We start from the raw sequence: 25,722 nt of genomic DNA on the forward strand, positions 1-25,722 counted from the left end.
TTTAACCAAATAGGAAGCGTATATTGAGAAATATTTAAGTATACATGTATATATATATATATCATGGAGTACTTGAATTCGGAGGAAAAGATTTGATAGAAGGTATCTAATGCCATTAAATCATGCGCAAAAAAGCGATTGATTGATGATGTGATTAATTTCAAATTTGATTGGTTACCAGCAAGACCTGTAATAGAAAAAAGAACACGTGAGAATGTGTATATTTTTGAAAGAGAAAGATGTAGTAGGGGACTAAATAAATTTCCTTCTGAAGTGGATAATTTAGAAGAGATCATTGGAAGGTGTAATGTCCAGCGCATGTAAACAAGCCTCTGATGAAACCCAAAAGCAAACACGTCATATATTAAAGTCCCTCTATTTCTCAAAAATATCATATCATTCTTGGCAATGTAGTTATCTGAGCAAAAAGCCGCCCATTCTCCTTCAAAATGACGGTTCATGATTTTTAAGTTCCACCGAGCTAAGCCATGCTGAACAACTATAGTCTATCCATGCTGAAAATGGTTGGATTCAAAAATATCATCAGGTATTTCCTGGAGAAGCAAAAAGACAGATTGGATAAACTGGAAAATAAAAGAAAAACAATAAATAAGTAGACAAGCTACCTGGCTTTCAATGTTTGTGCAAGAACAGTACATAACACCATTGTTGTCCATCGGAAATTCTATAGCTTTTAGTTGTTTCTAGAAGCAAAATATAAAGATTAAGTATATTAGATTACGGAGGAGTGGATAAATGGTCCAACAAAAATATTATTTAAAAGAAAAATTCTACCTGTTTTTGCAAATGCTGATGAAGAGATGTGGGTGATATTTTGTAACCACTGATGAACTGATTCAAGCGAATATAAACATGGTTCACCCAGCGCTTGAAGGATCATAGGATAAGCTTCAAGGAAGTCATTTTTTGGATAGTATACCATGTTTCCTAAGCCTCTTTGTGCAGCAGTGGCTACATGAATCCTTCTACGATCAAATGTGCAAAGGTAAAATCGTATTTTGGTCTTTAGCTGAACTGATTCCCATTTTTTGAAAGGATTTTTTGGTCGATTCATTTCTATCCTCAGCAGATCAATGGCCAAGAGATAGGTAGATGTTTAACGTAATGTAGAAGGAGACGTACCCTTTTGCTTGGTTGGTTTTTTGGGCAACTTGGAGCAAAGGGAAAAAGAAAGGTTTTTCGGCAAGAGTATAAATGGAAGCGTTGTTCCAGAGCATGTATAAAAAGGTGGTGAAATGTTAGGTAAACCAATTAAATGCAAAGGTAAGAGAACCGCTAGAAACAGTAAAGATGAAAGAAGTGAAATATAGGCTTCTTCGAAACAGAGCTGTGCATTAAGCAATAGAACTGTTTTGCCTGTAATAAATGGGCTGACAGTATATAGGCTGAGAAATAACTGGTAGCTATCATGGTATCATGCTGAGCTGTTACATATTTGCAGTGGGAGACCAGAAAAATATTAACTGGAAGGTGCGTCAGCATGTAAGAAATAGCCAAAGATTAAAAAGTGGTCTCCTTTGCAACAATTAGGACCGAACTGAATATTTTTATGCGTACAGTCTTCTCCCCCACTAGAGAGAACTTGGCATCATACACAAAAGATAGTGCATATGGGTTAATAGAAAGAATAGTTAAGGGAAACAAAGCCAAGTGCTTGTAAATAAGAGAATAAAGGCTTAGAGATTTCTGGCGAAATGATGTTCTGCAATAAACAAAAGTACAGACACTACTATTTCGCCTGTTGAATGCACGGTCCCAAAACAAAAGAGCAGACATACTTGACTCAGAACAAAAGCATGCATAAAGGCACTCGATCAGCTGGCTGCATTGTTTTAGAAGAAAAGAGTAGACATAGTACGATCAGACAAGTTTTGTTTTTTTTTGTGGCGCCTGGTTTATCATGCATTTCTTCAACTTGTGCTTCTTCGAACTGAGAGAATTTTGTATCAAGGCAAACTCTGAATTTTGATGTAGAACCAGACTCATCTGAATAACAATTAACTCTAAACCATCAGTAAATATACCCAATAAAGATTCGACATGAGACAACATGCAACAATAACGAGAAGACCTAGTGTTAAAGCTCGCAAAGTATTGGTAGCGGTTTCTGTGGAATTAGGCAGGGCTCCCACTTCTTCGGCTTGTTGGAGGGACAATGTGTTGCCATCACTTTCGAAATAGTAGACAATTGTATAGTGCTGGTGAGATGCCCTATCTCTACTATTTACTGGCTTTAACTGGACAATGAACATCTTTGACTGAAGATCATCATGAACCTTTTGTAGTGGCAACTCTATATTCTATAGCAAAAGGAAACAGAATAGTAATAAGGTATCTTAATTTCTTATAGCAGTCTTATCTACATTAGATAAGAATAAAAGTTAATTAGTTTGGTAATTCATATAGAGATTAAGAATATTTTGATAGAATTAAAAAGTTGAAAGGTGAGATTAGTTTCCTGGGTGAAGCTTTCTGCTTTTCATCACAGTGGTTGCAGGTGTAAGTAGTAGCAAAATTTGCCGATGTCATGCGATGGCATTTGGTACAAGCCATGTAATAGTATTTTTGGAAGATGTGTTGAAAGGATAACTTTGCTTTTACCCACGAGAGCTGAGATATTTTTAAAAGACACATTCAAATTTTGAATGCATCAGACTGATGAATAATCTGTATAATACACCAAACAATCAAAGCAAGAGAAAGATATAAAAAGATACAGATAACCTTTTGAGTAGGAATAACATCAATAAGCGAAGTGATTTTTTGCTGCGACTGTGATAGGGTATAATTTGTTAGTAATTTTATTATTGATTTCCCCTTCTATCCCTGACAAATATTGTGTTAATTGCTGATATTTACTCATATTTGGTATTTGGACTTAATTTCAGGAATAAAGCAGAAAACTACCAAAAAGGAGGGACTTTATGGAAAATATGGAGATTTCTAAGGGTTTCAATGCTTGGGCTCTTGAATTGGTGGGGACCACAAGCTAGTGGAAGGCATCTAGTCATTTGGACTCTTAAAAGAAAGCTACGGAAAGAGACTTGGGGGCAAGAAGTACTTTGAAGGCTTTGTCCACATGTGTGGGGACCACCTAGATAGCCTTTAGTCATCTTTCTTTTATTGCTTAAATAGGGATAACGTAGAGTATGAGGGATATCTCTAGTTTTAGTTTCTTTTCTTTCTTTCCTTAGACTGGCCTCTGACACACGCCAGGTGTTCGACAATATTCCCCAACGGGGAGATTTTCTCATGAGGCGTGGTTAAGCTTTTCTAGTTAAGGGGACAACTGAAGATTTGGTTCAACAATTACTGTGAGATCTAATTTATTTTAATTGCTTCCTTAATTTATTGGTATTTATATGTTTCCTGCTTTTAATTGCTATAGCTCGTGTGAGTGATTGAATAGATGCGCAATATTTAATTATTCACATAGGCTATTTTGCTAAATAGGGATAATTGAATCCGTAATTGTTCGTTATCTTTATCTCAGTAGCAACTGGCGTAATTGGGTTTATGTCAGAGGAGCATACGATCTAACTTAAACAAACCCTCGTAGCGTGTTTGTTAGTTAGGATTGGGCCTTTCTAATTATTAATGCAATCTAGAAATTAAATCCTACGGTCGTACCTAGGGTTGTTTTTGGGTTAGAGAAATAGTTAACGGTCGTACCTTAACTATCGAAAAAGTAAGGAAAGGTTGGTTGTTTATCGCGTGCATGACAACTATAACTAATCTATTAATAAATGTTGGAATTATATTTGAATCGATGATCAGTTGCATGAACCATTTCTGATGTGTACCCTTGGCTAGAGTTTCCCCAATTATTTCTTTTAATTAATTATTTTCTGCAGTTAATTTATTTAGTTAGCATTTAATCCAAAATCCCCCATACTTTGGACTCCAGAAGAAACGAATTATCCCCAGTCCCTGTGGATTCGACCCTACTCACCGCTATATACAAAATCTGTATTTTTCTTGAGTAGGTAATTATTATTGCACAGGTTCGGCACCTGTCAATTTTTGGCGCCGTTGCCGGGGACTGGTGTCAGATTAATTTGTTTCTTTTTGAGTTCATTTTGTTTTTATTTTTTATTTTTTTTTATTTTTCTCATATTTTTTTTATATAGTTTATGGCTTCTAACACTCCATATTTTGGTGATAGTCTGGATCTTGTTTCCGGGGAAGGCGATGAGACTAGTTTTTTTGCTAAGTTTGAATATTCAGAGGCACTAAACTCTATTAGAGAAAGAATGGCTGCTGCAACCTGTAAAATTTGTTATGCCAGGGATCATTTAACCGGTATGTGCCCCGAATATCAAGATAATCTGAGTGTCCCCCTCAATAATTATGGAGATTTTTCACCCTGGTCTCAAACGTGGTATAACCCTAATCCAAACGGGTATGATCAAGAATGGTGGGATAACTCCGATTATAATTATACAACGGGGCCAATGAATTTTCAGCAGTATGAGTCTCAAGAATCGTCATCTATGTCAGGTTTGTCTCTTGAAGAAATAGTTGAATCAATAGCTATTAATACATATCAATTTCAACAGGAGACACAAAGGAGAAATGAGATGATGAAGGAGGCAATGAGTAATCTGGAAGATCAAATGTGTCTATTGACATCCAAAATAAATCGACTGGCTTCTCAATTTGAAGAATTGCCCTCGAAAACCATTGTTGAAAATGAGAGTGCAATTCGCCTGACTAGTGATGAGGAGCTGCAAGATTTTCAAGAAGAGAGATGTACAGATGCAGTTGAAAAAGAAGCCGAAAAGGAAGAAATGGAACCCCAACCGCAACCCATTCAAGTGAAAGAATCCAGTGAAGAATCATCAAATGTGGTGACACTATCTCCATTCCCTAACCCGCATTTTCTTAACTCTGACTCTATAATTTCTGTTAATGAGATTGATTTTGTTATACCGAAATTCTTGAGTCTCATGGCAGGAATGAGTTACGAGTAGCTATGGTCAAATATCTTGAACCGTTGAGTGCTCTTGATGGAGGAGTGGATGAAGAATTGAGATCACTGCTTGATTATTTGGCGCCATCTACTACTCCATGGAAGACCGTAGCTCGTGTGTTCAAAGATTACTCCATCTATGAGGATTACCAGGATCACATTGAAGATGAAGCATTGAGACGAGCCACACGATTTTATCCTCCATGAAAAAAAAACATAATAATGTCTAGCCAAAGACATTAAAGAAAGGCGCTTTTTGGGAGGCAACCCAAATATTGATTTTATTATTTTTCGTTGTTCATTTCTTTCGTTTTTCGTTTCTCAGTTGAGTAGTAATCGATCTTCATATTTTTCTCCACTGTGGCAGGAAGTGCAATCTTGGCGTGCCCACGCGGTGTTTGTGACTCCTGAGATCAGTGGACGTTTGTCAATCTTGGCGTGCCCACGCGGTGTTTGACGACCCAAAGACAAAAGAAAAATTTTTATATTTTTATATTTCTCTTTATTGAAAAAAAAAATTTTTTTTTAGGAAAAAATAAAAAAAAAATACTTTCCATTGTAACCTGCGATTTTATTTTGGAAAATTCAAATTATAAACTAAAAAAAAAAAAAAAATCCCAAAAAACTATTTTTTTTCTTTTCTTTTTTCTTTCCTTCTTTTTCTTTTCTTTTCTTTCTTTCTTCTTTTTCTTTCTTCCTTCTTCCCCGCTGCTTTCCCCTTCCCCCTGTCCTTTTCTACTTCAGCCGCAGCCTCCATGCTCCATGCCATCAGATCGCACGCCATCAGCTCGCGGCCAAGCCGCGCCTCTCCTCCACTCTCACCTTCTAGGAGCGCCGCCCTCTCAGCTTAGCTCGCCGCACCCCACCCACGGCCTGCTCCATCACCGTGCGCCTCCTCCAGCTTCGTCCGCCGCACGCCGCGGCTCCCTTTCCCATCGCGCGCAGCTCCTCCTGAGCTCGCGCGCCTCCACCGCCACCAGGAGCTCGCTGCGCCTCTCTTCACTGACCAGCTGCGCCGCACCACCAGCTCTTCAGCCCTTCACCTGCGCGAGAAGCCGCCGCCTCAGCTCGCCACTCCGCCGCTGCCATCGCGACAGCCCACGAGCCCCGCCTATTTCTCCCTCTCTCTGCCGCACGTCACCTCCACCCCAGCTCATCCGCCTCGCGTGCACCTCCTCCGTCGCGCCCCAGCTTCACCCCGCGCCGCCCTCCAGCCAGCTCCACCTCTGCACCTCCAAGCTTCACCGCCAGTCCACACAGCGCAAGCCACCTGTCAAATTCCTTTGACAGGTGGAGGTATTGAATTCTTCCCCAAATTAGTTTCACTCTCTGAAAGTTGTGGTTGAATTTCTTGATGGATAAACGAAGGTGATAATTTGGGCATTTTCTAGGGTAAATTTTGAACAGAGTTGGGTTTAATTGCTGACATAGTGGGGATATTTTCTGCTATTATTTGAATTTTTGGCTGGTTGATTAATTTTTCCCTGTGACTCACCAGTGGTACTGGTTGATTAATTTTAAAGTTTAAGTTCTTGCGGTTGTGTTGCTGCCATTGAATTTAATTCTTTCCTGTCTGTGCACCAGTGGTACTGGTTGCAGTGTTGCTTTCCATTTCTTAATCCTCTGTGTTGGACTGCCTATTCGATTCTTGAGTTTTGGTGCCTGAACTGTCTCTCGATTCTTACCATTAGTTGCTGGAATTGCTGGTTTCTTGGGTCATTTGCTAATTTTGGTGGGTTTAACTGGGTATTTAACTGTCCAATTGGAGACAGTTGTTGAGATTTTGGGTGGATATGTGTCCAATTGCTGAAATTTGTTGCTTTGTTTAGTTACTCACACTGCTCCTAGTTTGCTCGAGTGAAAGTGGTTGGACGTCCCTTGCCCGTGGAGTTTAACTGTTACATTGTTTGGGGTGCTCTCTGGTGTTGATTATATTGTTGAATATTATTTGGGTTTTGACTACTTGAGATTTCTATTGCATCTGGGAGATAAAATTTGCCGGCTCTTGTGCCAGTTCATTTGTTTGGGAATGGTTGGGGTTGATTTGGGAGGTAGTTTCCAATTGCTTGTCGTTTTGATTTCTGCTCATTTTTTGTGCTACTTGGTGTGTTCGGATTTATCAGGTGCAGTGGGTTGGCCATTTGATTTAATTTTTTTTTCCCTGTACCTGCAGCGGAGGTACTGGTTGTGGTGTTGACTAAAATTTCTTATTCCTTTATGCTTGACTGCCTACTTGATTCTTGGGTTTTAGTGCTTAAATTGTTTCTCAAATTCTAAACGGTGGTTGCTAGAATTGCCTATTGCTTGGCCCAATTGCTAGGTTTGGTCGTTTAAAGTGGGTAATTGAATGTCCAATTGGTGACATTTATTGAGTTTCACTTGCTCCGTTTGGTTAAATTCTTTGCTCTATTGGGGTCCCTGTTGGTATCACTTGAGTTCTGCTTTGTTAGTTTCTGTATCGTGCCCCTTGATCTTATTTTGACTGAATGGGAGACCCAGTGCATATTCATTCAATTTGCTGTGTTGTTAGGGTACTTTTCTAGCATTTTGGGTGCCTTAGGGGTGCATTTTATTGTTTAGTTTGGCCGTGTGATTTACTTCTTTTCTACATGTGCACCAGTGGTACTGGTTGTGGTGTTTGGCGTATAATTTATTCGTCTTATGTGCACCAATGGTACTGGTTGTGTTGGTAATCTCGGACTGCTTTGTTTCTACATCTGACTGAATTGGGGCCACCAGTGAGTATTGATTGAAATTGCTGTATTGTTGGGATATTTGTATAGTCTCTAGGTGCCTAGGTTGTGCATTTTGTTGATTGGGTTGTCTACGAGGGAGGCACCAGTGGCTATTAAATTGTTATTGTTTTGAATTTGCTAAGTGGCCTCTCCCACCGATGGCCTCTGATGCTAAGTGGCGCCACTTCCGAGATCAGGTTCACCACGCGGATGAGCAAGTAATGCATATCGCCAACCAGATGGCTCCAATCTCTAAGAACCTGGCCGCGTACTTCCACCATGTCTGCTTCACTCCCCCGTTCCCGCCTATCCCGTAGCCGCTTGAGAGGGAAGTTTCGTTTTTCTCTTCGCTTTAATTGCTATATTACCTCCATTGAGGACAATGTCGGATTTAGGTGTGGAGGGAGAGCTGTGGTACAGCTGGTATTTCTGGTGTTTAGTTTTTAGTTTTTTTTTTCCTTTATTTTCGTTGTTATTTGTTCTATTTTCTCGTTTATTTTCTTTTTTTACTTTTACTAGTGATCAGTTTTATATGAATACCAAGTTTTGATATTGGATTGCTGTTTCTAATTCTGCTATTGCCAAGTTTTAGTAATAAAAGGATATCAAGTTGATGTAGTTGAGTTCAGGAACATCTCTTTGGTGAATATCAATACTTGCTTGACTTTTTCAATTTTTGGTTAACTCTTCTAGGCATAGGGAATGATTGTTGGCATTCTTCATGTGAATTGGTCCAATTATTAATTTTAGTTCTCCATATTTGGAATTTGAGGCTGGCTGCTGTTATTTTTAGTTGTTGTGTTATATGATTGTAAATAAGAGTTGACTGTACTCCGCTAGTAGTTACTACTGAGTAACCGGGGATCTTCACCTAAAGTGTTGATTTTCGCGTCAAAAGGTAGTAGTTGCTATGAGTGCATGGTCTCGTAGCGATTGGAGCTGAGTAACCGGGCTCCTCCATCTATCAAATGTTGGAGTTCGCGTCAAAAGGCTCTAATGGCTAGAAACTAAGTCTTTTGTTATTATTGAAAAAGAAAAAAAAATAGTAAAAAAAAAAAAGAAAGAAAAAAAGAGAAAAATAGAAAAACGTGATAAAAAAAGGTGAAGGTTGTGTAAGTGTGTGTCTAAAGTCAGCTTACCGATCTATGGGTTAATGTTGAGATTTGGATTAATAGTTGGACCATTTGCTGATAAATGTGAGCAATCATTCCTTTTTCTTAGATTAGTTTGCTTGAAATTGGAGGAGTTGGTAGTTTATATGCTAACCGGAGTGATTTTTCTTGGATCTTGACCTGTGTCGCTTGATATATGATTTTCTTGGTGTCTTGGCAATACGGTAGTTGGAGTAACAGCCATGGTCGAATTTTGGTGTTCAATTGTTGTTCTCATGCTTGAGGGCAAGCATGATTCAGGTGTGGGGGGAATTGATAGGGTATAATTTGTTAGTAATTTTATTATTGATTTCCCCTTCTATCCCTGACAAATATTGTGTTAATTGCTGATATTTACTCATATTTGGTATTTGGATTTAATTTCAGGAATAAAGCAGAAAACTACCAAAAAGGAGGGACTTTATGGAAAATATGGAGATTTTTAAGGGTTTCAATGCTTGGGCTCTTGAATTGGTGGGGACCACAAGCTAGTGGAAGGCATCTAGTCATTTGGACTCTTAAAAGAAAGTTACGGAAAGAGACTTGGGGGCAAGAAGTACTTTGAAGGCTTTGTCCACATGTGTGGGGACCACCTAGATAGCCTTTAGTCATCTTTCTTTTATTGCTTAAATAGGGATAACGTAGAGTATGAGGGATATCTCTAGTTTTAGTTTAGTTTTAGTTTCTTTTCTTTCTTTCCTTAGACTGGCCTCTGACACACGCCAGGTGTTCGACAATATTCCCCAACGGGGAGATTTTCTCATGAGGCGTGGTTAAGCTTTTCTAGTTAAGGGGACAACTGAAGATTTGGTTCAACAATTACTGTGAGATCTAATTTATTTTAATTGCTTCCTTAATTTATTGGTATTTATATGTTTCCTGCTTTTAATTGCTATAGCTCGTGTGAGTGATTGAATAGATGCGCAATATTTAATTATTCACATAGGCTATTTTGCTAAATAGGGATAATTGAATCCGTAATTGTTCGTTATCTTTATCTCAGTAGCAACTGGCGTAATTGGGTTTATGTCAGAGGAGCATACGATCTAACTTAAACAAACCCTCGTAGCGTGTTTGTTAGTTAGGATTGGGCCTTTCTAATTATTAATGCAATCTAGAAATTAAATCCTACGGTCGTACCTAGGGTTGTTTTTGGGTTAGAGAAATAGTTAACGGTCGTACCTTAACTATCGAAAAAGTAAGGAAAGGTTGGTTGTTTATCGCGTGCATGACAACTATAACTAATCTATTAATAAATGTTGGAATTATATTTGAATCGATGATCAGTTGCATGAACCATTTCTGATGTGTACCCTTGGCTAGAGTTTCCCCAATTATTTCTTTTAATTAATTATTTTCTGCAGTTAATTTATTTAGTTAGCATTTAATCCAAAACCCCCCATACTTTGGACTCCAGAAGAAACGAATTATCCCCAATCCCTGTGGATTCGACCCTACTCACCGCTATATACAAAATCTGTATTTTTCTTGAGTAGGTAATTATTATTGCACAGGTTCGGCACCTGTCAGACTGATAAAACATCATCCTGAACAAGATCAGCTAAGTATTTTTCATGCCTAACAGCCCTACAAAATAAATCAAAAAATAACATATGGGTGTTTAATATAGCAGCGATTAGTTGTAAGATGTAAGAAAAACAAATTGCTGAGGAGAAGATACCAATGTTTGAGCTGGTTGGCATCTCTGATTGGTGGATTAACAAGAATGGCTGTGTCTTTTTTAGTTGACAAAGCGAACCCTAGTTTTTGATATTATTAAGCTCAAGACGAACATAGGCACAAAGCATGAGGAAAAGCTAATAAACATACTTAGCAATAGTGACACTAACCATCATATGTAACAACTTTAAGTCTGCGACATACGACAACAGGAAACTTATCCTTCTGCTGAAGGATCGATTTTCCTTCGTTTTTGATGAATTCGTTCCAGAGAGATAGTACAACAGGATTCATTATATGCATAAGGAGAGTAAAAAAAGGAACAATTATTACTGCAATAAAAGCTGATGCTATAACAACAACGGAAATATAATTCATGACAAACAGATTTGTAGAAGAAGAAAATGCTTAACTCTTCATTGACAAGCACAAATCTCTGCACTAACGAGTCACCAGAATCCTTATGGATTGGAATGATAGAGGATGCATTAACAACAACGCCAATGACATCTACATCAGGAGGAAAAAATTGTTAATCAGCGTCTCTTGAGATCCATCTAAATATAATATAAAGGAGAATGCGCATTCGACTGACCAACAGTTTCAGTTGTAGAGTCTGCATAACGGCAAAGATCTTTATATTCTGTAAAACTGAATCGAAACGGCAACACACCAGAACCATCCTCATCAACTTCTTCAACAACTGTGTCGGTCCCTATAACCCACTGAAGTTTAAGATCATCAATCCGAAACTTTTCAGCAGTAGGCCTAACATCTGCATTAGAGATACGATATTTTTTGTATAACCTCAGCTTTGGACCCATTTTTTCTATGGCATAATTAAAAAGTATCCCCTGAACTTTAGACCCCTGCAAAAGAGAGACCAGTGTGAAGGATTTAATAAAAAGATAAGAAAAGTAAATAAGGAAGAGCAGTGAATAGCGTTAGAAACAAAAAAGCATAAAGTATATAGTATACATTAACTGCTGGAAAGTTTCTATAGTGATTGGCGTTAATATCATAAGGCTACCTTTGAGTCATCAAGTATGAATTTTTGGTACTTGGTTGGAGTAGACAACGAAGACCCAACATTCATTTTTTCTTGGATAGTTACTATAGATGTCCATGACTTCATTCCAGGCTTTATATCATCAATAAACAAAACATCACCCCATGCTGCATTAAAGAAGAAGTAAAGTTCTATAAAGGTTAAGACTGAAGAAATAACAATAGAAAGTAAATATTAAATGCAGTGAGTGGAATGCAGGCAATGTAAAGATTTTTTACAGGTCAAGCAACAAGTGTACAAATTCCTCAATGCATGTAGTCATTTTCTAGCTAATTCTAGAATTTCCCGGTAAACAACGTTTCGGGTCTTAGCCTCAATGATGGTATCATGAAAAGTTGCCGGCATTATCAAAACCTTAACTGCAGTTGACATTTTAGCGCGAGATAAAACAACGTATAGCTGGCCATGCGAAAAAACAGGTTCGCGCAGATATATCTCTACACGATCCAATGTTTGACCCTGGGACTTATTGATCATCATGGCAAAGCAGAGCTTAATTGGGAACTGAATACGCTTAAAAGGAATTCCAATTTTCTCAGCATTAGATGTCTGCTGTGGAATTCTAGGCAAAACAACTTGTTTGCCTCGATGTTCACCCACTGCGATCTCAACAAAAAGAACATGCTATTTTAAGCTTTTGCAAATGAGTCTTGTCCCATTACATAATCCTTCTGTAGGATTTAAGTTCCTTAAAAGAATAATAGGACAGTTTTTTTTCAGGACTAATTTATGGGGAGGCAACCCTTATGGATTTAAAGAATTCAAGAAGTCTTGGTAGTCCTCTTGATCTCTTTCATTAAGAGTCCTATCAGTGCTCATATAAACATAGGCCTGTCCAGGGAAGCGATCAATCATCATTTCATTAATATCATCAACACAGGAGTTCTTTGGCGTAAGAACATATCTGTTAATCATCCTGTATGGATCTAATGAATAAAGGCAGAGATCGGAGAATACAAAATCTACCAACCTGAGCATCCAAGAATAGGATCAGATGTGTATGAGTGTATATATATATGTACACACAAAATACACTTATAAGAGCAGCATGGTTTCAAGGGGAAAAAAGTTTTCTAACCTGTTCAGTGATTCATTTTTGTTACTGAACCGAATTAATAAATGCTGACATAAAGATACTTTCCCATCAAGATCTTCAGGTTCAAGGCCTTTACCAACTCTAAGAAGGAAATCTGAGTATGGAAGGTCTAGAATGGCTCGCATATTTTCTGATAAAGAAAGTTTTGTCAGAGTATTCCATAGAGGGGAATTTACAAAGCTAGCTTCGATCTGCTGGTCCCTAGATGCACTTGGTATAACAGGTAAAGTCTGACGAAAATCACCACCAAAAACTACTATTTTACCACCAAAAGGAATATCAGAATTCATCACATCTTTCAGTAATAGATCAAATGCTTCTACAGTATCCTTTTTAGCCATTGAAGCCTCATCCCAAAAGATTAACTTGGCTAGTGAAATAAGTTTAGCTACAGAGCTCTGCTTGCTAATTTGGCAGGTTCTGTTCATTGATACATCCAAGAGAATCTTGAATCTCGAATGAGCAGTCCTTCCTCCAGGAAGAATAGAAGCAGCAACGCCAGACGATGCAACTGCTATCGCAATATATCCCTGAGATCTAAGCGTTGCAAGAAGTGAACTATACAAGAAGGTTTTTCCAGTCCCCCCAGGACCATCAACAAAAAAACTCTTATTCCCAGAAGAATAAACCTCAGCTAGAATATCATCATAAGCACGTTTCTGGCCTTCGTTCAATTTCGAAGATAAGAGTAAGTCTTCTTCCGTGAATGAAATGGTTCTCTCACTCTCTATCTCCTTTGTGAGCCGCTCATCACATACAAGAGAAAAGCCTTCAGGAACAAGATGGTAGTCATTCACATTCTTTCTTATTTGTTCTAAGATTCTATTTATATCCTGGAAAGTGCGGATTCTTATTTGAGTAGAATCATGATCAGTCAAATGCGAGTTTCTTCTTAAATCCTGGGAAAGCTCACCCTCGAACCTTTCCCAAAGAAGCCTTGGATTGCTGGGGGAGCAATAGATTAAGAGAACTGCAAACAGAGTTCTAAGCGAGGATGGCATTTGAAATGTTGCTGCATCAGTAAGAGCATCCTCTATATATGTATCAGATTGGAGCAAGCCCATTTCGAAGGCAACTTCTCTATATGATAGGGCAATCTTACCATTGACAGTCAATAGATGCTCAAATGATGTTGGAGCATGGACATGAGATAGAAGTAATCGGAGATAATAACGTTCTCCCTCAGTTGGGCTAACAGTTACCAATCTGCCAATCACCATCCTTCGTTTCCTCCGAGTCCAGGTTTTTGTTTTAGGCTTCCAAACAAAAAACTCAGGGAAATCACGATAAAGGCAATTGAGGTTTTGAGCTATCTTATTGGTCTTATTCATGTGAAAGAATTGTGTGAGCATTGTCTTGCCAAAATCAGCACGATTCAAAAGATCAGCAAGATCTGAATGCATGTGAAACGAAATCATCTGATGGCCTGGAAGATGCACCTGAAGAGCGTAAACAGAAAGGGTCATTTCATTCAAAGAAAACCTATATATACGCCAAAAGGCTTTTGCAGCTGCGACCCACTTCCCGGACTGGAAGTCATTAATCTCATCAACGTTTTCAGCAGCAGCACCACTATTTATATGAAAGCTAACACGGTCGTACCCTTTGTAGACGTATTTGTATAAATATTTGACTAACTTGACCGTTGAACAGATCTCAACGTTCATATGGCAGTCAAATAGTGCAAGAAGGTAAGGATTGTACGGCACAACCCAACGGTTGTCAAGGGCTTTATTTCGTACTCTTACAACGCGACCATTTTTCCTTCTTCTGTAATGTGGATAGCTATCCTCTGTATGGATAGTGTATTCACTGAAATCCTTGGGATAATGATTTCTGCACGTTCCATTTCTCATGCAAACATTATCTTTGTTCAGATGTCCACAAGGACCATGCATCATGTGTTTGATGACAAGTGAATACAGGTATCTCTGCTGATCAGGATCCGGAATTTCAGCAAAAACAATTTTATCATAAGCTTCAGGATTCAACGGCTTATATTCAGGCTTAAGAATCAACAGCAAGTGAGCATGAGGTAGACCTCTTTTCTGAAACTTAATAACATGGACAAGTGCCTGGACTTCTCCAAAGATCTTTTTCTTTAGTGTCTCATATTTAAACATTTCGAACTTTGCTCTAAACACTCTAGATACTAAATCAGGCCTATCCTGTGCATCTTCTCCATACTTTAGATTTTCCTGAATCTCCTTCCAGTTAGTCTTACAAGTCATAGTAATAAAAATATCTGGTCTGCCATATTTTTGAACTAAAGCCATAGCGTCTATGTAACGACGTCGCATGTCCCTTGGACCTCCAAGAAACGAAGCTGGAAGATACACTCTTCGACCAACCTGACTTCCTTGCCGCTGTCCACCAGATATACTATCCATAACACCCTGTAGGATTTCTGTCCTGACGTCATTTTGTTTTTTTCTATGGAAGTCAAGCCTAGATGTTTCAATTTTTACATAGACATCAATAGCAAACTATTGTAAGAGCCTCCTTGCATATAATAACATGGAACGATCATTTTCTCTCATCTGGAGCAAGTAACAATAATACTCTCTCACAGAAACAGTGCGGTATTCTTTGCTTCCTTTTTCAGAAGCTACATGAAAATGCACGTAAAAAAAAGCCATTACCTACAGCTCTGTATATAATTCACTAAAAGAACAAACGATAAGGCAAGCATATTAGTTTAGATAAACTTGCCTTCCTGTTCCAAGCGAATCAAATCCGAGGCAGTTTCTATCGAAGAAGAATCAATTAGATTGGCATCATCAGAAGTATCATATTTTCTTTTTCTTGAGTCAGAATTTCTTAGTATCCCATGACGCCAACCACACTCGCCGCGAGGAAATAGGAGTGGATACTGTAAAGGATCATAGTAGGAAAAATAGTGATGTATTCGATGGCTGGTGTTTGAATGTGAATAAACCTGAATCTGTGGACTTTTTTCAAATGGTTGGTCCTTAGATTCAGTCCAGATTGCAGCAACCTGGGATGCGGTTGGTAGATTATAGACCCTTTGATCTAAGCTAGGATTGGAGTTAAGAACAATCCTGTGGTTTTCCAGATCCTCAACTTCTCGCAGGCTTTTAAAGAATCTAGTGTAAGGATTAGATTCAAGAATACGCATTAAGAACTTCATAGTACTTTCACGAAGCCTAGGGGAATTACGAAGCCTTGTAGATAGCTCTTCTTGTTCATCAAAAAAATACACTGGATGCCTGTAGGGTGTTTGTTGGAGGAGATTAAGCTATCCAGTAAATGATAAACCTGACCCTGAACCCGAAAGGTATAAACTCCTTTGGTGTTCTTTGTAAGTTCATGGTCATACTTTGCACCAAAAGTAGTGAAGGCGACATTATTGTTATAAGTATGAATGTGTTTGCGAAACTCAACACTATCTTCATCTGTACCAGAAAAAAGCCGATAAAGACTATAAGGCATGGCAGGCACAACAACAGAAACGTCACCACCCGTGCAACAGAAATTTGGAGGTTCCAAGTGAAACCTTTTTGCTCCATAATGCTGGCAGTTTGGAGCATTTGGTAACGCAAGAGAATGGTCAGGGACTTTTTCCAAGAGGGAGTACGCTGTGCGCCTAGTTTTTCTTTTTCTACTTATCGTGACAGTTGAGTAAAGGTCATTTAACAGAGGACTAAGGAACCAGCCTTGGCAGTAAAGGCAATCGGTATAAGTAGACAGAGCAATATTAAAAACGTTCACAAACCTTCCTTAAGAGCATGTGTATTAACAACGATCTGTGTATTGTTCTCAACACTAGATGATTCTTGATAAGTGACTAATTTACGTAATAATTGTATGATATTTTATATTATTTTTAGTCACTTTGGTTATATTATTGGAAGAATATGAATCATTTTGGCTATAATTGGTGAAAAATGCTTTTAAGTGATTAAATGAGGTTTTTATCACTTTTTACTTGGATTTTGTGTATTTTGACAGTTTTGACACATTTTCGTATTTCGGCTATAACTTGAGCTACAGTGATCGGATTAAGATGATTCTTGAACCAATTTGAAGATAAGAGATAGATCTACAACTTTGGTGAAGACATCTAAATCCAGTTTGAAGGTTTTCCAGGTCAAAATGCCGAATTACAATAGCAAATTTCTACTAGTCGAAACTGGAACAGGGCAATGAGCAGGTAAGGGTATTTCGGTCATTTCTCAGCCTACACAGATCCAAATGAGGTGATTCTTGATGCATTGGAAAGCTAACTCAAAGGGCTACAAGTTTTATGTTTTGGTCAAGAGCTAAATCAGCTTTTATCATCAAGAAAAGTTCAGTTGAAGTTGAGTCAAAATCGGAGCAGAGCTGGAAATTGAACCAGAAGTGACCAAATGGTCACTGTAGCAATCCGGCCGGAATTTGGCCGGATTTGTGGCCGGATTTCTGGCCGGATTGTGGTCAGAGAGGTCTGCTTTTTACGCGGAAAACTCAATTTCACCTCCACCAACTCACATGGGATGCTAGACATGTGAGAAACATCTCCAGCTGTAAAAGGAAGGTGGAGGCCTCATTTCTTGACCATCTTTCATCATAAAATAGCCAAGATTGCAATAGAAGGAGAGGGAAGAATAGAGAGCAAGACATAGAAGAGACATACGGGAGAAACTTGGTCTGCAACAATGTAGTTCTTTCATCTTCTTAGTAGTAGGTTAGTTTAGTTTAGCTAGTAGTTCATCCTTTCTTGTTATTAGCTAGGCAAAGATGAAGATGGAGGATGAAGAAGGCAAGGAGATGAACTCATGTGACAAGGGTTACATTCCTTCCAAACTCTTTATCTTTTGTACTTGATTCCAAGTTTAGTTAATATACAAGTTCTGGAATTTATGTCTATTATGTGTTTCTAAAGTTTAAGCCTTGGGTTTGGTTGAACTTTCTATAATTGTTAGTGTTTATTATTTGGTTATTTGACTGCTATAATTTGAGTAAGTTATTTAGTACTTTGGCTCTTTAAATCATGATTAATCTGGTACCATTGATTGTGATTATTTAAGGTGTTGTTTCTGCAATGGAAATTGAGATTTAACACTAGTTCAAGAAGTGCTAAACATAGGGAGTACACTCACGAAAGTAGAGGTGCACTTATGTGGTTTTTAGTGATTCATTTCATGTAATTTCATTGAAGAAATGAACTTGTAGCTAATTTCATAACCATGAAAATAGGTATGGATTAGTTATGAGTATAGTTGATTCACTACGAAAGTAGGTTTCACATGTTTAAGGAAATTACACCATAACTAGCCTAGATGTAGTATTCAATGATCCAAATATAGCACTTGCATGAGTAGTTAGGGATACCACAACCTAAGGAGCTTTCATTTGCTATTTTCTTGAATAATTTTAGTAGGTTTTAATTTGTTATAATTCATTGATAGTCTAAATAATAGAGAAACTTTAGTAATACCGGTAATTGTTCACTCTTCCCTGTGGGATCGACCCGATATATACCCTAAACTACTAGTTGATCTGTATACTTGCAGTGAACGGGTGTAATTCGGTATTTTTTAACTTGCATGTATGTAAAATACCCGTCAATTCTGCTCTACCTAAGTCAATAACACAAGTACCTTCTTCTATAGGAGGAACAGAAAGAGCTGGCAAAAAAGAAGAATGAATTCGAGATAAGCACAGTGATAAAGAAATAGCACAGAAAAGAGTGGCAGTCTCCAAAAGTAATGAGGATTGGCACTTGGAAAGAGAAAAACGAAGCAAAAAGAACAGGTAAGTATAGTGAACAAACAGGCACACTACCAAAAGGAGTATACCTTCTGACAGTGAAGACACAGCTGGAAGAACCACAGAAGGAAATGGCTCAGCAGACGATGATTGCGTATTAAGCTTAGAAGCAAGCTGGGCTGCGGTAGCATCAAGCACATCGTCACTAATAAGTACATGGTTATTAGGGGTGAGAGATTCCGTGGCAGACGCAGAAACACCATCCTGCTGGAAGTCTTTTGAGGCATCAATCATGCGTCTGCTTCGGCGACTCTTATATACCTTTTTTTGTCGAATAGAAGGAGGAGTAGTATGAGAAGGTACGCGGTTATCATGAGCAAAAGAATCAGAGATGAAAACAGACGAATCTGCTTGTTGCGACGCAGCCAAAGGATCTTTTTGATAATGTACACAGTTGTCTATCTGAGATGCACCGCGAGTGGCAGTAGCAGAAGCACGTCCATTATTTTTTTTTCCTGCGTAGGCATCTCGCGTTGTAACAAGGCATCCTTTTTTCCTTTGTCCATGTTAGCATAACGCATGCGGCAGACAGAGTTGCGGTCCATGGAATTAGGAATCAAGATCTAGCTTGTAATAATTGAATAATACAGAACAAGACTCAGATAAAACGAAGACACAATCAGCAGCATATAAGGGTAAGTACAAGAAGCTATGATAGTTCGGGGAACGATATTGTGTAGGCGTGCACAAGCATTACACCCAAAAAAAATTAAAAAAATGGATATTCACTAAGAAAACAGCAGGTTGGCTAAAGGAACGATTCAAAGAAGAACTCTTAAAGATCATAATAAGCACCATACTTGAGACAATGACACAAACTGGAAGTAACGACAAGAGCAGTAAGAAGTCAAAAGAAGCTACACTGCAAAGGAGCAAAGAAGGGGGAAAAGAGATCACAACAACCACTAACGCAAAGTCAAAATAACGGTAAAAGAATAGGTTAAAAAAGTAAAAGAACGAATGCACAGAGACAAGCAGTAGAGCATCATACCCGAGAAAAGAGGATAGCAGGATTAAGAATAATGGATTCTGAATAGACAAATGAAACAGAGCTTCAACACAAAAGCAAGCAAAAGTGGTAATGCTTGCTGGCTAGAACGCTAAAGGGCACAAAAGTATGGAGCGAATACGGGAGAAACAAGAGACTCATCAACAAATTAAAGGGCATATAAGTTAGAGAAACATCCATACAAAGAAATAGAGCAGAGCAACGAAAGCTTTTGTATAAAGGCAAACAAAAAAAAAAGGGTTGTGCCGACAGAAAGTTAAAAATATAGTAGGTTGCTGAGTTTTTTTCCTCCTACACGGCTATCAATATTGCATGAAAACAGAAACGAACTACTGGCTTTGCATACGCAGGAACACAAGAAAAAATCACTGGACAAACAAGAGACTCATCTACAAACTAAACGGGCATATATGCTAGAGTTTTCGTACAAAGGGGGGAAAAAGGTTGTGTGTTGGGAGAAAGGTAAAAAAGAGGTAGCTAAACATATCCTTTTTTTTTTGTTACACAGATGGCAATATTGCATGAAAACAAAAACAAATTGACAGCGGACACAGCAAAAATGATCTAACAAGGCAGAAGACCTGAGAAATCCGGCGGAAAAAGGCAGGCCTAATAGCATTAGAGAGCATCCCAAAGTAAAGTCAACTTAACAAAGAGATGATACTAACAAAGAAATGATATCAGGAAGAGCGCACTTGACGGGACCTTATAGGGGAAGTTAGTAGTTCGGGACTGAAGTTTTTTTCTATGGAAGAGCAAAAAATAATTAGCTCACTGCATGAATCAGCGAAGTAGCAAACAGCAAAACTCTAACGAAAGCAAAAAGACACAAGGAGGGGAAAAAGTATCCCCTATCTAAAAGCTCACAGCAGCTTATCTGAAAGAATGGGATCAAAAAAAATTCCAGACTAGGAGAGAAATGGTCAAATAAACAACCCTGCTAAGAGCAGCATTACTGCATTTCGAAGTAAAGAACACTGCCCAAAAAGTAAAAAGGTGTCAGCAGCAAGGCTTGTGCACAAAAGCGAAACTAAGCGAAAGGCATGGAAAAGATCAAAAAAATGAAAACATGTGAAAATTTCTTTTCTTACGCACGCATCCACGGTGCATGAAAAGAGTAATGAATGGAACTCCATTTGCCAACAAAATTACCTACGGTGCATGAAAAGAGCAATGCATGGATAGTGGATAGAGGGGAACCACTTTAATAAGGCCCAAAGACGTAGGTTTCGGCAAAAGACCGGGTGCAGAGCAGCCCAAAGGAAAATCACCCAAAAATGTATTCTTTTTTGTGAGAAAAAGAGACTTCGACGTAAGATTAATTTTTTTCCGAAGGCAAACAAGCAATGTGAATGAGCAGAAAGCCTAAAAAAAGCTATCCTTTTGGATTGCAGTAAATCCATTGCAATAAACGAATCGACATGGCTTATCTTGAGCCATGAAATCAAGATTAATATGCAGAGGATAATATGCTATCTTGAAGGGCCGTAATATTTTCTTTACAGGCCAAAGTAAAGACCTTTGAATACCGATTTAGTATGAGTAAAAAATGCAGGAAATGGCTGATAGACGGCCCAATCCAAGCTAAACAAGCACAAATTTTCAGCAGACACGCGAGGAGAGGAAAAGTCAGGTGCAAAAAACAGAGCAACATTTCCTGGCTAAGAACAAGGCCTGAGGTAATTTCCTGTAGAACAAGGTATAAGCTTGCTACAGAGAGAAGCACAACTAATTGAATAGTACATAATCCCTAAGAGCTATTACAAAATACGAGTTCGGAGATTCTCATGAGACAAAAAAAATAGCTCAATAAATAGCTTGACTAAGCTGGGTAGCAGGCAACAACAGTGTATGATGCGGATACGGGTGTGCAATAACTTCAATCTTGGGTCAAGGATCCTTTGGTCAAAATTGGTGGTCCGATGATAAGATCAAAATCCAAGAAGGTGAATGAAGCTTTACGAGCCTTGATCATTCACCATACAAGCAAGGAGCAAGCTAAGTTTGAAAATTTGCTGGACCATGAAGTTACCTTGTTTACTTGTACATTTGAAGTGAAAGAATGATCTCATAATTGTTAGTTTAGTTGGTAGTTGTCTTAAGATTGCCTAGTTTAGTAGTTGTTAGTCGTTGAGTATTTTTATTACTTATTGGGGCTTATCGGGAAGCTTTAAAGAGTTTGCTCTTTATACGGACCGAATTCCTATTCCAGGTTTATGTGGGCCGAATTTGCCCTAGTTTTAGCCTATAAAAGGCACCTATTGTATGAGTGAAATGACAGATTATTACAACTAGAAATCGTGAGAAATTTTTCTTCAAATTCTTAATCAAACTTACTCTTGAGTTCTTGAGTTTATAGCTTAGAATTCAAATCAGACTTTATCGATTAGTTTGTTTCCTAATCGTGGTGTCGCTTCATCCATCCTTATTTGCTTAAAGTTGCTGATTACGTTTGTGTGTCAGAGGTCTTGAATTCATGAGAACAATCGAGTTCAATTTCTGTTGGGAGAAAAGATCCAACTCTGATAATTACAAGGTTGGGAGGTTCTAGGAGGGTCTTCCCCTAGGGTTGCTCATCAGTTGGTAATCAGAGCTTCAGGTTAATTCTCTTTCATATGAAGTTGTTCATATCTTGTTAGTTTGCGTCTTTTGTCAAAAAAAAATACTATAGCGATTACTGTTCATCATTACTATAGCGATTACTGTTCATTGTACTGTAGCATATTGTTCATGTTACTGTTCATCCGAGTCAAAAAAAAATCTGTTCGGGTGTTGTCTTTTTGTGTTTTCTGTCCAAATTTTTGGGTCTGTTATACTTGTGTTTGGGTTATTAGGGTTTAAAGACAAAAAAAAAAAGAGTCACGTACCTTATATTGTTTTAATGTCCAAGTTGCTAGAGTATTGTTGGAATATTCTTTTGAGTATTGCTGAAATTCTGTTTTGCCTATTTCTTGAGTATTGGTTGTTGTTCTTGTAAACCTTAGACACCACAACATAAATTGGGGAAGTTCTTGAGTTTCTTGAACTAAATTTTTGAAGTTCTTGGACCACGAAATCTTGTTTTGAACGTTCTTGAACAATAAATCAAGAACTAAGGTCTTCTTGGAATTTGCATAACCTTTCATCCGTTTTCTTGAACTTGTTGGTGTGACCTGAATTTGTGTTCCTTGAAGAGCCGAAGCAAAAAAAAAAAAAAAAGAAAAAAAAAAGAGAACGAAAAAAAACGAAGAAGAGAAAGAATCGACTCTCACATAAAGGAAATCAAGTATCTCAAATCTTGAGTTTTCAATTCTTGATTGGTTTTCAATTCTTGATTAGTCTCCAAATCTTGATTGGTTTCCCAAAACTTGAGTCACCAAATCTTGATTGGTTTCCAATTCTTGAGTTCCCAATCTTAATTGAATTCCAACAACCCCAAGCGACCTAACCAGACGCCAAACACCCCCAAATCAGTTTCCAAAATCAAACCTAAACCGCCACAAACACCTTAGCCAAATCGCCTTTAAATTCTTGGATTTCTAAAATCGGTTGAACTAGTCTTTGTGAGCCGATTTCCCTGAAATTTAAGGACTAATTCATACATTATTTGAGCACTCCAAAAGCACCATTTACCCTCCAAAGTACTGACCAGAAACTCAGCAAAACAACAGCTAAAAAAAAAATTCCATCTTCGGGTAGTGTTTTTCTAAGATTTGTAAAATTCTGCTTTGTGTCTTGTCACTTGCTTATAGAGTCATTAATTTTGGAATTTTGAGAGTTTTAGTTGTTTTAAGAACTTCGAGAAGGAAAATTGAGAGTGAGTGTGTTTTTCTTAAGTGATACACGAGTGCTTGCAAGGTAGACTAGGATACACTTGTTTTGCAGGTTGGACAATATGTCTCAAGAGGGGAACATGCCTGAGCCGTCTGAGACCGACGTGTCACTCAAACTGGTACTCAAAACTCTTCAAAAACAAGCGGAGAGATATGAATTTGTGATGACACAAATATCCGACAGGTTGACTGCCATTGAGATGCGAGATACCGAAGATACACACCATGGGGTTTCGAGTATTCAGAGTGCTGATCATGATGCGGATGATGAGGGATATCATTCTAACACCTCCTTTCGATCAAGGAAAAGCCAAAGACGAGCAAGGGAAGATCGAGACCGACCTAGGAGAACCGATGATAATCTTGGTTCCATCAAGACCAAGATGCCTACCTTTCATGGGAAAAATGATCCTGAAACTTACTTGGATTAGGTTAGGCGAGTTGAGCAAGTGTTTGAAGTCCACAATTACTCTGAAGAGAAAAAGGTGAAACTTGCAGCTATTGAATTTCAAGATTATGCATCTATTTGGTGGGAGCAAGTATGTGCCACAAGGAGGAGAAATAGGGAACAACCGATTGACACTTGAACTGAAATGAAGCAAGTGATGAGGAAATGATTTGTACCCTTCTATTATCTCACAGACTTGTACAATCAGCTCCAACGACTCACTCAAGGTTCTAATTCGGTTGATGAATACCACAAACAAATGGGGTAGCGATAATAAGGGTCAATGTACAAGAGGATCCGGAAGCAACCATAGCGAGGTTCCTTAATGGATTAAATCCTAAATTAGGAAGAAAGTTGAGCTTCAAGACTACTTTGAACTTCAACAAATGGTGTCTTATGCAGAGAAGGTGGAAAAGCAAGCTTTACCTCTAAAGACACTTAGTGGCCGAACCACTACATCCTCTTCCACTCCTTGAAAAAGAAATCAATTGCCAACATCCAATGCTTAGCCAAGGCAAGGTAATAGAGAGAGGGAAAACAAGCGGATGGAACAACCGTTCCATCCGAGTGCAACTTCTTCTAATCCAACCCTGCGGCCGACTCTTCCAGGGGCAAATACATCTACCAACCAACCAAAGGCATGTTTCAAATGCAAATGAATTGGCCATCTTATGACTCAATACTCTAACTAAAGCATCATGTACATGAATGAAGAGGGAGTGTGGCAAAGCGAAAGAGAGGAGGAATATGCGGATATGCCACCGCTTGAAAAAGAAGGGAAAGATGATGACATGGTTAAGATAGAGGAGGACCCCGTAGCACGAACTATGGTGACTATGAGAGTGCTTAATGCACAAACTCAAGAAGATGATCTCCAACGAACCAACATCTTTCATACAAGATGCAAAATTGGAGATGAGATATGTCTTATGATCATTGATAGTGGCTCTTATACTAATTGTGTAGCTGCTGATTTTGTGGAGCAAAACCACATTCCATGGACTTATCACCCTAAATCATATAGATTGTCTTGATTAAATGATATGGGGAAAGTCAAGGTGACCAAACAGACCTTAATTGCTTTTTCTATTGGTCGATACAAGGATCAAGTTTTATGTGATGTAATTCCTATGCATGCTAGTCATGTCTTGTTGGGGTGTCCTTGGGAGTATGATAGACAGGCTGATCATATTGGACTTACCAATAAGTGTAAGTTCATTATGGACAATCTCAAAATCACTCTTTCACCCTTGACACCTACACAAGTGTATGAAGAACAATTACATTTAAGAAAAGAGAGAGAGAGAAAAGGCAATCGAAAAAGGCAAAGAAAAAGTCGAATGAGGGGAAAAAGAAAGTAGAGACCGAGTTGAGTGAAAAAGAAAATTCGAGTGGAAAAAAACTCAGTGAGGCCGAGAGCTTGAAAATGAAAAAAAGGAGTTTCTATGCAAGTGTGCGTGAGGTAGATAGGACTTTGAATGCACAAAGTCTTCTCATAGTACTTCTGTACATGGAAGCTGATTATTCTTCTTTTTACACACTAGGTCTAACCGATTCTCTTCCTAGTGCAATCTACTCTCTTTTGCAAGAATTCAAGGATGTGTTTCCAGAGAAACTACCGAAAGAATTACCTTCAATTCGAGGCATTGAATATCAAATCGATTTGTTCCTGGAGCAATTCTACCAAATCGACTAGTCTATAGAGCAAATCCGGAGGAAACAAAGGAAATTCAAAGGCAAGTCGATTCCCTCCTTGAAAAAGAACAGGTTCATGAATCTCTTAGTTCTTGTGCAGTTCCAGTTATCTTAGTGCCTGAGAAAGAAGGGACTTGGAGAATGTGTACAGATTATCGTACAATTAATAAAATTACTGTTAAGTATCGTCATCCTATTCCTAGATTAGATGAAATGTTAGAAGAATTGCATGGAGCAATCATTTTCACTAAAATTGATTTAA

At 38.3% G+C, this 25,722-nt stretch overlaps 1 protein-coding gene across 1 annotated transcript; it reads right to left on the bottom strand.

Moving 5' to 3' along the window:
* Positions 1–10,405: 10,405 nt before the first annotated feature.
* On the bottom strand, positions 10,406–18,730 carry LOC113738929 (uncharacterized). Its single transcript, XM_027266195.2, has 13 exons — positions 18,526–18,730; positions 18,289–18,354; positions 16,065–16,401; positions 15,437–15,954; positions 15,287–15,332; positions 12,707–15,172; positions 12,454–12,598; positions 11,983–12,252; positions 11,155–11,428; positions 11,013–11,069; positions 10,730–10,909; positions 10,561–10,639; positions 10,406–10,466 (listed from the first exon to the last, which is right to left on the bottom strand). Exons 1-13 carry the CDS (start codon positions 18,728–18,730, stop codon positions 10,406–10,408), a joined length of 4,704 nt encoding a protein of 1,567 aa, XP_027121996.2.
* Between the last annotated feature and the right edge of the window lie 6,992 nt (positions 18,731–25,722).

The sequence above is a fragment of the Coffea arabica genome, chromosome 4c (assembly GCF_036785885.1).
Source record: "Coffea arabica cultivar ET-39 chromosome 4c, Coffea Arabica ET-39 HiFi, whole genome shotgun sequence".
NCBI lineage: Eukaryota > Viridiplantae > Streptophyta > Magnoliopsida > Gentianales > Rubiaceae > Coffea > Coffea arabica.

Coding starts and splice junctions, on each gene's coding strand:
- LOC113738929 (XM_027266195.2), bottom strand. CDS start 18,730: ATGATTGATGCCTCAAAAGACTTCCAGCAGGATGGTGTTTCTGCGTCT. Junction 12,599..12,706: donor AAAAATGAATCACTGAACAG/GTTAGAAAACTT, acceptor TTGGATGCTCAG/GTTGGTAGATTTTGTATTCT. Junction 10,467..10,560: donor GCCAACCAGCTCAAACATTG/GTATCTTCTCCT, acceptor TTTATTTTGTAG/GGCTGTTAGGCATGAAAAAT.